Source organism: Gymnogyps californianus, chromosome 28 (genome assembly GCF_018139145.2).
Source record: "Gymnogyps californianus isolate 813 chromosome 28, ASM1813914v2, whole genome shotgun sequence".
Taxonomy (NCBI): domain Eukaryota; kingdom Metazoa; phylum Chordata; class Aves; order Accipitriformes; family Cathartidae; genus Gymnogyps; species Gymnogyps californianus.
Window position 1 is genome coordinate 1,977,313 of NC_059498.1, and position 12,539 is coordinate 1,989,851.

Below are 12,539 nucleotides of genomic sequence, written 5' to 3' on the forward strand. Positions count from 1 at the left end.
GGAGGAACCGGGCTCCCCCGCACGGCCAGGGCCGGGGAAGATGGCGCCCGACAGCGACCCAGGACGCGCCGTTGCCCTGACAACCGCTCCACGGCGGGAGGGGCCTCGAGCGGGGAGGGGGCGGTTGCTAGGAAACAGCCGCGCAGGCGCAAAGGCGCTGAGCGGCACGCGGCCACGGCTACGGGAGGCGCGGCGGACGCCTCGGCCCCGGCCCGGCGAGCTCTCCCGGCCCCGTAGGCCCAGGCTCTGCGGAGCCCTTCTCCGCCATGGAGTTGGAGGATGACTTCGGTGAGGCTCGGGGTGGGGTGTCGCGGGGAGAAGGGGAAGGAAGGGGAAGGCGGCTGCCATCTGCTGCGAGCCGGCCCCGGCCCGGCCCGGCCCGGCCCAGCTCTGGCCCGCCCCGCGCCCGTAGCTGTGGGTCTGTCTCCGTGCTCTCTGTGTCTGAGCCAAGCAGACTCCAGTGGGTTGTTGATTATTTTAACTAGGCCAATGTTATGAGTGGTTACCACACCAGGTGTGCTTCTGGTGTGGATGGGGTCTGGCCTTTAGGAAGTATCTGAATAAAGTGACTTAATTTGGTTCAAGTGTTGCTCCTGCCTGTAGCTGTTGTCTCAGCTGACTCCAGACATACATTTTTAGGATTGTTTTGGATTTGTGTTTCCATGCAGTATGGCTAGGGATAGGGATCTCATTTGCACATGGCATTGCTATGGTGCCGTGGAGGCTTTGCTCATTGCAGCTTTGTGTTAACTACGTCTATTTACCTGATCAAGCTAGCTCCTGTGATTTTTTGTGTTTGCTGTTTTATGTACTGTGGTGAGGGCTTTCCTCTTCCTCTGGTACTCATCTTTGTCTCCTTCCTTTTACTTGTAATGCACTTGGTCTGATCTTGTGGTGAGCCAGTTCACAGAGAGAAACCACTTCTGATTGCTCTTCCAGGGGCAGCTGAACCACTACAAAGCTTGTCAATCCTTCTTAATGATGAAGTCTTTAGTTTTGAGCTCTTCTAATGACCTAAACTGGCTAATGGAGGTGAGAGGTGCTCATAGGTGGCAGAGCTGACAGCAGTAGCACTGCACAGCTGAGAAGGAAAGAAGGATTAGGTCTGTCCTTCCTAGTGGCTCACAGCATGAAGTCTGGTCATTGTGACCGTGGAACAACATCTTAACTAGCTGTCAGCCTGTGGGTGGATGTAGTTCCCTGACCTGGCTGTTGAGACAACTGAACACCAATGCATATGTAAGAGAAGGGGATGTGATGGCAGGGGAGAGGCTAAACAGCAGCAGCCCATATTCAGATCTGTTTAAGCTACTGTGTAATCAAATCCTAAATGTGCTAAAAGCCTGTGCAAAAAAGAGTGGCAGAGCAGGAAGGCTGAAAGAAGCCTGGTCTGGCTCCCTGGTGTGTACCCCACAAACAGACCCACAGGCAGCAGAGGGCACCTGTGTCTCCTTCTGGCTGCCTCTCTTCCTCACTAAGAATATGGAAATGTGTTTTTTTAATAGAGATATTAATATTTATATTAATATATTTTATCTATAGGTAGATTTAAAAGTTGTGTCATGTATGCATGCACTCATGCTGCTTCATTGTTCAGTGCCTAGAGTCTTAGGTGGTTTAGCCAGTATAGTAACTCCTCAGCTCCTAAATAATTGCATGACTTATGAAAAATTTCATTTAGAAGTCACGTGCACCATGTTAGGCACGCTGCTTCCTCAGAAATGAAACTCAATTGCCTGGCATTCTTCCTCCAGCAAAACTAGCTGTTGATCAAAAAAGATTTGGTTCAGACTGACAACGCTCCTGAACGTGCTGGTGGGTGTGTCATCATCCCACTGATTCTCCCCTAAGATACCTGGAAAAGTACTGCTGTCTTCATTAACTTTGAGTAAGTGTGGTTACCTACCTAATATGGTAACTTAAAGAGTTGTTATGCTCAGTGCTACAGACTATTCTCTGTCTGTTTTGACTAACATCCCAGTCACTGCAAACTTCAAAATGAATTTGCTTGGTTATGCAAAACAGGTGCCTGCCTTAATGAATGGTTTCAAACTAAGAACAATTGGTTTAACTCCCTAAGATCACAGCCCTGATGTAGCAGTATGTTTTTTTCCCGCTTTGCTGTGTTAGTGATGCTAGATCTTGTCTTTCTAACTAGTTTTTTTTTTCTCTGTTCTTCTGTTCTACTAGATATTTTGGATCCAGAGAGATTAATACAATGTCCATATAATAAACATCATCGAATCAGAGCCTGTCGATTTCCCTATCACCTTGTAAAGTGTAGGAAGGTAAGCTGGACTGCCAAACAAGGCGCTAAATGGGAGTAATTCTGTGCATGTAAATATGACATGCATGTTCTCATTCTTGTTGCATTTTCTGGCTGGCTGGAGTAAGTTCCTGACAAATACCCTTGTTTAGTCTTTATTTCATGTAACTTTATTATTTGTTTCAAGCACATGTTAATTCACCCAAGACCAGTGTGGCTCTCTTGAAAGGAGATAGAGATTCTTCACGGTTAGGTCAGGGAGGAAATTCTGGTCTCTTCCAGCAGCTCACATGGAGGTCAGATACATTTTTCCACTTGAAGAGGGAAATCAGTCTGAGTTACGTGCACCCCTTCTGGCTAGTCAAGAGTAGAAGTGTTGTAATGTTGCAATTCATTCTTTAAGTGCTGCAAATGCAGCTGCATAGCAGGGTTTTGGGGGGGGGTTTTGTTTTGCTAATAACTATTCAATGTGCATCTGGCAGAAACTGCACATCCTGGGCTCAGCACATATGGGAGACGGTTTTTTCCCCTCTCCATCTTTTATCCAGAATTTGAATACAAATCATTGAATAGAAAGTATTCCTTCCTCTCTTCTCCTCTGTTGTTGTCATGGTTTGTTTTCTTTAAACCTGTCAAGTGCTAGCATCTGACTGAGCTCTGGGTTTTTGCTGAAACCTTTTATAACCCAATTGTTCTTCTTTAAGTATACCAATAAGTTTGCCAATGTGTTTTTAAAATAGTATAACAGTGCTGTGCCTTCCAGTTAAGATGCAGTTGTAGGGTGTGTGTTCTGGTATCAGTACTTATGAACAATTAATTTTGGTGGAACTAGAACCTTAAAAAACATTAAGTAACTAGTGAAAGTGGTGGGCAGAGCTAAATGGCAAGTACCTCCATCTTTCCAACATTCAAGAGGGCTGAAATTTTCCTTGTTGACCCCCTGCAAATTTTGGCAAGAATGTGCATGTGAGCTGGGTGAACAGTGTTGGCAAGTAAACTTTTAACCATGTTGGTTTGGTCCTTGTGTTGCATAACTGATGACCAGACAGTTTTGGCAAGCTTACCTAGTTAGGAGGATGAGGTGAGATAGTGATCACCAATCAGATGCAGTTGGTGTCTGTAAGTAATTAGCAGAAGAAAGGTTCGGGGATTATCATCTGATCCATCTGAAGGTGCCACTGTGTGATTATTTGCAGTGGCAAGTGTCTGGGCGCAGATTGTCCTTCTTGCTTGGTAGTTGTTGAATTTCCTTTGCATACCCTATGCATAAAATCCAATTAAATGCTTCCATCTGCCTCAGCTTCCCATTGCTTTGTGCAGAATGCAGCCCTGCCACACAAATGGGGACACTGCAAGCAGAGCAAGTTGAATCCTCTCAGCTTGAACTGCATTAGCATTGAGAAGTTTCTGCTATGTGGCCAGAATAGCTTGCTCAAGCTAGTTGAAGCAAATGATGGATACATGAGGATGCAGCAAACCTGGCTATATAGATGGGGTAATGACAACTGCCTTGGATGTGACTGCAGCCTGTGCTGCAGTCATGTATCAGCAGTAGTGGAGGAGACACTGCCTTCAGCAGCATCTGTACGAGGCACATCTGCATCTGCCTCAGGTGCAAGTCTGATCCCTGACCAGCAGAGCTGCATCAGGCAGGTCCTGGTACAGTGGCAAAGTTGTGCTTTTCCCAATAAAGGCTGTATCATTTGCAGGGAGTGGACTAATTTACTGTAGTGACAGCTGAGCACTGCCAGTAGAACCTGTGTCTGTGATAAAGTTTTACTTGAATGGTAATCCTGTAGCACTAAAGTCTGCAGGTGGAATGCTACCAGCTCCCTAGCTGTTTTGAAAGGTTTAAGGTGCCTGATTACTTAAAAAATATCTGAACGGTTTAGATTTGCCTAACGTCTCTCCCCTATTGTTTTTAAGATGTTTTCATCTGTGCTTTAAACCATGCAGCCATATTGCCAGTGTTGCAGCAAATTGTAGGGAGTTTAGCTGAGGGTATGTTTCATTTCAGTCAACTCAAGGGTGGCTCAGTTTCTCAGTGAATTGTGTTTTAAAGAACAGTGATGTTAGTTTCCTCTTGCATTTTTAGTGTCTGAACAATATATTGCCATTCCTTTTTAGTCTTTTTTTTTTAAAGCAACATCACAAATATCCTTGGGGTTTTTTCTATGGATTAGCAAGAAATAAGTGAACTTCAGAGAGATAGCACATGATTTTGGTTTTCCCTTGTCTAGAGCTACCCTGAAGTTGCAAAGGAATTGGCCACGTGCCCCTTCAACGCTCGCCATCTAGTTCCGCAAGCTGACCTCAGCGATCACATAATGAAGTGCAATGACAAAGGGTTCATTGAGCAAGATATAGGTAAAAGAACCACCCGTGCTCCGAGATGTTTGTTCACCCTGGGGACTGAGGTCTCCTGTTTGTAAGGATAGCTCATAGAATAACTGAAAAGTGGGGGTGAAATTATTATCTATAGTTTTGTGTGACACAGCAGCTTTGGGGAAACTTGAGTCTTACTTGTTTATGATTTATTGGGTAGGTTCGTGAGAATATTGCAGATGCTCCCGGTAGGCCTTGCACATATTTTGTTACCGGGCTTGTTGAATAAAAAGGTTGTACCCTAGACTGTGCATGTTGAAGTACCTCCAGCAGGAGCTGGGATGTTTTAATGACCAGAAAGACAGGCCTTTCTTTTTGTAGAGCTGATCTCCCTTTGTTGAGGCTCGACCACTGATGCCATGTGAAAAGTTGATTTCTACCAAACAGGTGTCTAAGCTATGGGAACCCCTGCAGCTGTTCTCCTCCAGGGCAACCTGAATAGTTCACTCCCACCAAGAGATGGGGCAGTTCCTCTTCCAGGCTGCTCTACTGCTGCACTTGCTTCATCTGCCATACAATTAAGATCTCAGTCTCCTGCCCAGTTAGATAAGGTGGGAGGGGGGCTGTCCAAAACCCCCAAAATATTTAGGAAGGCATCCTGTGCTATGCAGTGTCTTTGCCATCCCCTGCAGTGCCCCTTTAACTATTGCCACATTGCAGAGCAGATAGATAGTTTTCTGTCTTCTGTAGAGTTGCACTGAGGCTAGCAGTGATGCCTGCATTCATTTAAGCAGGTTTCCTCTTCACTCAAGCATTCCTGCCACAAAGTTCCAGGGGGCAACGTCTTTTCCTGTTCATTGAAAAAGGCGAATTCAGATCAATACCTGGCTCCTGCGTGTACCTAACCTGTTTGTATTGTGCAGGGTTTCCTCTAAAGCCAAGAGATGTTTTACAGCTTGATCCAATGCACTTAATGCCTCTGAAGCAGGACTGACTGCTAGTCACTGAGTTTTCTCTCTTCCTGAAGTGAATCAGTCCTCTGGCTTCCAGAGAGAGCAGATGAATGCTGTGAGCACGTGGCAGGCACCTCCGTGTGATGAGGACTGGGAAACAGGTAAGGAACTTCCACATCTGCCACACTGCTGCCTTATCCCTGGTCCTGTCCTTCAACTCCACTTGGGACAGTGTGAGTCCAGAGATTCTGTTCGCTTAGGTCTCACTTCGAGGACACCTTGCTTATGCTCATTCCTAAAAACATGCATCTCTCCACCCAGCAGGCTTTTCTTGGTATAGAGAACTATTCAACATGCCTGCCATAACTGGCATGGAAATATATTTCCAAGCATCTGCTCCTTCCCATGTAAGCTTTTTTACCTTATGTGCAATGATGACAATGGAAGCATGATAACTTTTTATGTTCCTCAGTTAAATGAGGATTTTCATTTATTTCATTCATCATCAGATCAACTTTTACTACCTCTTGAACATGCAGAAATATGACAGAGATATTCCTGATCTGATGGTGGTTGCTGGAGTTTCTTAGTTCTGAGCCGCAACATCTATTTCCTTTTGCAGAGTCGTCGGAGCAGTCAGATTCTCCTTTTGTTTGGGGCATGACCAACTCTGGCATAAACAGGTAGCAAATGCGAGTTTGATTCCTTACAACAATGCCTTGTATAGAGGAATATTGCAGCCTACTCCCAGCCCAGCCTCGATGGCTGGACATGGTGACTTTGCTGCTGTACAAGCCCTGGGAGGAGGGATACTGATTAACAGTGAATGTTCTTAGGGTGCTGATTCAGTGTTACTTGCTTTCTCATATGACTGGCCTGTACAAGAGAAGGAAGCCCTTAGGAACACAGATACTCTCTGCTCTTGTATACGTGTGGCAGGGTGCTCTTCCTGCCTGTGGCCTATGTTCAGTTCCTGCTGGATGTCTGGCCAATGTGCAGGGGAGAAAGGTGCTGAGCCTTTATACTGACTTCGGAAATGTGGCCCGGTGCCTCTCTCTGGAGCCTTTTCAAACAGTTACTGAGCTTCTGTAGAGCTAATGGTTAGCTAGCAGTCCCTTGTGACCTCCTGTCACCTTAGACTTGGCAGATGTGCTGGCATTAGGGCCCTACGTTAGCAGAAATCTCCCCCTCTTGCCCTTTTGCAAAGTGTAATCACAGTTTGGGTTTGGGGGAGTGGGGAGCTTAATGGCCAGCTGCGAACTGGATGGAGCTGCCTTGACTGGTTTCATTGATCTGACAGTGGATCATGATTACAGGCTATATACAAGATGTGATGGCCCCACCGGAGTTGCCAAAGCATGTTTTAAGGTTCGTCTAAGCCCATATGCAGCAACAGTCCTGAACTTGACAGCTCTGCAGTTCTGTATGAGCTCAACCATGATATGCCTCCCCTTCCATAAGGGGTGACAACACTGCTGTCTGGTTTCACTTCTTACATTTTCTGGAAAACTTTCTAGTGTTTAGAGCATATATAGCTCTTCTAAGCATCACCACCTCCGAGTGGCAAGGTACCATCCCCTTATGTCCTGGCTGTCCTCCATGCTATAGTAAAACTCATAAATTTGAGCAAGTGCATTTGTCAGGAGAAGTAACTGAAGTCTTTCAGTTCCAGTACCGCCTTTGAACAAAAGAATTGCTTGCCTTCAAGAGTACGTGCCCCTGAGTCCTTCCCATACACCGTATCGTGGAAAGGCTGTGAGTACTATGCATGTGGTTTTGGCACTGTGACTTCTGTAGATGGTGACAGTTGCTGAAATCTCTGGCTGCAGCAGTGCTTTATGGCCACCGCTGCATGGACAGGAGGGGGTAGTATATAACACCTGCCTCCTTGAGAGCAGCTTCTGAGGGAATCTGATGCTTGGATCATCCTCTGTATCCTTTCTTTGAAGCATCCTCTGTATTTTTTATTTCATATTCTTGACAGGCCCTTCATTACAGTGGTCCAAGTAAAGCAGCCCTGCTCCCCAGCCACCTTGGCTCTGTCTCTCTAAACAAGTCCTTCCACACTATCTACACTAACTCCTTTCACCTCCCTCCCCCCCCCCCCCCCCCGACTTAAACCAAATGATTTCCTTGCTTTGTGCAACTCTGCTCACTGTCAGACACAGCTAAGTCAGAGCAGGGGTAAAACTAGGGCAGCTGAAACAAGCACTACTGGGGGAAAAAAAAACTATCAAATTACATCTGGAGGTGGGAGGGAGGCAGCTACCCTGTTGAAGTGTCTGATGCTGAAATCACAGACCATTATTTGCCATTAGCAGCAAAGCAAAAGCTTAAAGCTGCTTTGAGGAATGACTGTCTTGTTTCCCACTTGGAGCAACTAAACCCAGTACTCTTGGGGCTTTGCAGGCATGGCTTCTGCACAAGCCAGTGACTGTGCAGTTGCCATAGTGTCAGGCTGAATGCCAAACCAAATTGAAGTGTCACTTGTAGATAAGCCTTGTTGCCAAGGTGACAGGTGCTGCTTCAGCAAAGGCCACTCTCACTTGGGGGAGTGGAGGAAATTCTTGTATTTTTCCTCCATCTCATGCAAAAAATGTGTCTTGGCCTTTTCAGAGTTTGGAGTATTAGCGTCTCTTCCCCCTGGAAGTTTGTTCCCCCCAGCACTAAATGGCTCCCTTTCTAGGACCATAGAGCTCCTGGGGATGGCAGATATGCTCTGGACCTGATGGCAGGGCTCTCTAGACTAGGCTGTAGCTGCGTGACATGTTTTTACAACATTTGAGTTTATAAAACCGTCCTTGGTTGCCACATCTTTTTCCCAAGCATTTGTTTCGTAAGTTACCCTCATCTTCATTTGGTGATCTTTGTTACTGTTATTGAGTAAATGGACTGATAAATTTACACAGCACCAACTCAGAAACCTTCCCTCCTCAGACAGCAGTGAGTGGTGAACAGGAAAAATGCAGGAATTGGCAAGTCTCTGTTGGTTCACTTGTCAAATGGCAGCGCTGATGATCTGTGAATTTATTCTATTTGCTCCAGTGATTTGGAAACAGCAGAACTCTTCTGAAGTGGTGATGGGTTTTAAGGGGTGGGGAAGGGGGGTGATTTTAAGTAGAGGAGGGAGGGTCTGATTAGGTTCCTGGTCAGAGAAGTGATAGTGGGAAACAGAACAGCATGGGGGGTTGCACATAGCACTAAAATCTTGTCCCTTAGCTTGATGCTTTAAAACAAGTGTGTGCATTTGCAAAAGAGGCCCCTTCAGAGTTGTGTACTTATGATATTTTGTGCTAACTGTAAATGAAGGGATGCAATTATGCTGGGAGCAGGGGGGAGAGGAAATGCCCTGCAAAAATGGCAGATTTGTGTCAATTCAAGCCTTGGTGTAGCAGGAACTATTATAGTCCCATTTCAGTGGAAGTCAGGAACCACACAACAGAGTAATTTCCTGGAATTTCTACCCTGCACTATAAGCACGTGTCTTGCATCTGCAAAGCAACACTACATATTACTGTTCTCGGGATTATATGGTGTCTAGAGTAATTTTTGTGGAACTTCTACTGGACATTCGTGAAAACATCTGGTTGTTTGCTGGGGAGGTGCAGAAAACTGTTTCTGCAGTAAGCTGTGGTCATAACATCTGTAGCTAGTGAAGTCATATCTGAGGGCCTGTTACAGCCTGGAGAGCATCAAGCAAGTTCTGAGAGTTTCTCCAGCCTGTAAAGAGGCTGAGACTTCCTACTGCATAAAGTTTAATTAAAATCATCTGGATCAGCCAAACCTGAAAGTATTTTTTCTGTGCATGCACTTTTTGCTTTTTATCTTGTCAGCATCTGAGTTTGTCCACACAGGGTATGTGAAGTGGACAGTTTTGGTTTTAAACTACGTTGTCATTTACAGAGACTTCTGTCTTCTTCCTAGAAAGCATCATGATCACGCCTTTGCAGCTTCAAGCCTTAAGCCTTAACTTTGTCACGTGGGTGCGTGGTGCTTCAAGTCATACAATAATGGGGAATCCTCTGTGAATTCCTTACAATATGCATAATACCAAACAGGTGACGTTTAGACAAGTACTTAAGTGTACTCTTTAGTTTCCATTAGGGTTTTGTAGTTTTCTAACACTTAAAACACGTTTGAGAGCTCTAACGTAACTGTTCTTTGTTGGGGGGGGGGGGGGGGGAGCAGTTTGGGGAGGGAGGAGGCAGGAATGGTTTACATCACTAAAAATACATGTTTGGGACTGTGTAAATGTTTGGATCAAGCAGTATATTTCTAGAAATGGATGCAAAGTACAAAATAGGATCTAAATATACAAACATAAAGAATTAAGAAACCAGACATGGTGTTTGTCTAGAAAGAAATTAATGCCTTTCACATTTTGAAAAGAATGTTCCTCATAATACTGAATTTTCACCATTTGTATTACTACGAATGTAAAATAATACATGTTGACTAGAATGTGCAAAATTAGGATTATTTTAAAGTTCGGTTCTGTCAAGGTTCTTGTTGGCAATTTAGAATAAAAAGGTTATGAATACTCTTGGACCCATTTTATATTTCTAAAAGACATCTGCAGTGACTTGTTATACACTCTTGTTCTGTTGAATAAGTAAATGCTTACACAGTAAGCCCTCCACTCAACCTTTATTTGATGGGTTTTTTTGTCACTTTGAATGAAAGTGGTGACAAATGTCAGCTGTTTGATTGTTTCTGGTTTGACTGCAGTAGCTTATTTGCAGGATTTGTGGGCCAGAGCATTATAATTTTACAGATAGATGCCATAATTGGGCCCCATTGTCCTAAGCTCATTTAATTGCCAGTTGGTGAAAGACTGACAGTACTTAGTGCAGTAACTGTCTGCTTTTTGTTGGGTCTCGACACTTGTCTGCACTGCGGAGGAGGAGAGCTTCGGGTGCACCTACTCCCAGAAGGCACGTTATCCCAGGCCCCAGCTCTTTGTCGGGGTGAGTCCTGGGAGAGCACTGTTCTCCAATAGCCCTGCCTTCCTGGAAGGGACCAGATGGGTTTGGAAGGTCATGGTTGTGACTTCAAAACATCCCCTGGCCACAATGATTGGGGGATAGGGATCACAAGAAGTGGGTTTGTCTTGTAGGGTAGGTGCAGCCAACACATGACAGAGCTCTGAGACCTGAAATCCCATATCCTTCTGGGCAGCTTCCTCAAGCATGTCCTGCACGTGCCACTGCCTGTGAAGAGCAGGAAACCCATCATTTTACTGTTCCCTGCAGTGAGTTGGGAATGCAGTATTACCAGGCTGTAAGGATGTAGAACACAAAGATGACCCTCCTCCAGCATTATGACTGTTTAAAATCCCAGTATCGTCTATCATTGGGCTGTTGGCTCCCTCTGACTGTTTTGTATTTACCACAGGACAAGGAATATTTTAAAAAGTGTGCCAAATGGCACTTTACTCCAAGGTGGCAGAGCAAGGACTTTCATCTGACTATCACTGCAGTCACAGCCACATATTCCTGTGTTAAATCCTCAGTCTCTCTTGTGATGGGCAGGCTCTGCAGCACTGGAGCCTTCACCCCCTTCCCTAGAGGCTGGTTGTGTCCCTTGCCAGGAGAAGCTGATGGGATGTAGGGAAATATCAACCCCTTTTGGCCTGCCAGGGAGGGTTTCGGAGCACATGCCTGGGTGACTCTCCCCCAGCCTGAGTTTCTTGGTAGCTCAACAGTGCCTGTGCTCACTCTGAGCACTCCTATGGGTGCACCCTGCCTGCTGGGCCATTTCTGCCTTGTCTGACCTACCAGCTCTGCAGCAGTAGGACTGGTCTGACTAGAAATGCCTCTGGAAATTTGGGATAGAAATGGTTGTGTCTGCAGTTGTCACTGGTGACTCAGGAGGGAGGAGAGGAGGCAGTGTTTACCTTTAGGCAGATTCTTCTGTGCTGGGGAGCCTGGACACACTGGAGCTCCTTGTTTCTCCTGGTGCCCCCAGCCCTGTGTGGTGTCTGATGGGTCTCCTGACCCCTGATTTGCACCTGGCTACAGAGGTGCAGCAGCTCTGCTCAGTGGTGAGGTGCACCCATGCTGTTGGTGCAGCTCCTGGACCCACAGATGTCTAGTGCTCTGCTTTGTCCCTGTGGCTCACTGTATGGTTCTGCAGACTTTATCCCACTGAAGGGCTGAGCCTGCACTGCAGGACACCCCCATGCCATTGCTGTGCCCCACTGGGGCTGGAGCACAGCAAGGTGCACAGGCCTACATGGATCAGTGGGGAACCAGATCGCTTCCCCCTTGTGGGCTCTGTGTTCCCCATGGGGCATGATCTGGTCAGTGCAGCCAGCTCCCTACAGTTCCCTCTGTGGGGGCCCCTGCTTGCTGGATCTTTGCTGAGTCAGACCTTCCTCCACACCTTGGAGGTCTGGTCTAGGGTGCCTAGCTCCTCTCTGCTTGGCCACTGCCTGCAGCTGGAGGAGGGACACCATGGGCAGGGTCTTCTGCCACTTCCCACACTGTCCCTCCTGTTTTCATCTGCAGGATGCAGCACATGCTTTCCCTCAGCAGAGCTGCAGTCAACTGGCACAGGAAAGTGTCCTTTCTCCAGCCTTCCCTCTCCTCCCACCAGTTCCAGAGCACTGAGGAAGGGGTAAGCCCCTTTTCTCCCCACTCGCATGGCCAAAGCCAAGCCTGCACATGGATTTGTTTATTTTTCACTTCACTGTGTTGGGGGAAGAAGGAGGAGCTCTACCTTCAGCTGCACATCTTTTCAGGGTCAAGATCTGGATGGATGGCTTTCGTTCTTTCAGACTGCCTTTCTGTCACTCAGCAGTTTGGACTGCTGAGGTCTCTGGGCCCTTTGCTGACTCCAGAAGTCCATGCAATCCTCTGGTCACAGCTGGTCGCACCCCTTTCTCCTTCTGTTCCCCTCCACTTTCCCCATGATCTAGAGATGAACGCAGGGTGCCTGTAATCCCACAGAGATGCGCTTGCAGCTGCAGTGTGTCCATATGCATGGTTCACATC

General features: G+C 46.5%; 1 protein-coding gene across 2 annotated transcripts; it reads left to right on the forward strand.

Annotated features, from left to right (window-relative positions):
• The first annotated feature begins 227 nt into the window (after nucleotides 1-227).
• Nucleotides 228-9,698, forward strand: GTSF1 (gametocyte specific factor 1). Of its 2 annotated transcripts, XM_050911892.1 has the most exons (7): nucleotides 228-288; nucleotides 2,191-2,288; nucleotides 4,507-4,633; nucleotides 5,619-5,705; nucleotides 6,167-6,227; nucleotides 7,211-7,299; nucleotides 9,469-9,698. In XM_050911892.1, coding segments are annotated over exons 1-7 (486 nt in total). In that variant the 5' UTR covers nucleotides 228-266; the 3' UTR covers nucleotides 9,471-9,698. The 2 variants fall into 2 exon arrangements, with proteins under 2 accessions (XP_050767849.1, XP_050767848.1); XM_050911891.1 differs by lacking the exon at nucleotides 9,469-9,698 and having other exon boundaries at nucleotides 7,211-7,358.
• The last annotated feature ends 2,841 nt before the right edge of the window (nucleotides 9,699-12,539 follow it).

Bases quoted from the DNA above. Each gene is read 5' to 3' on its own strand.
- GTSF1 (XM_050911891.1), top strand. From the start codon at position 267: ATGGAGTTGGAGGATGACTTCG. The intron at 4,634-5,618 runs GTAAAAGAACCA...CTCTTCCTGAAG, and splicing joins GTTCATTGAGCAAGATATAG to TGAATCAGTCCTCTGGCTTC. The intron at 5,706-6,166 runs GTAAGGAACTTC...TTCCTTTTGCAG, and splicing joins TGATGAGGACTGGGAAACAG to AGTCGTCGGAGCAGTCAGAT.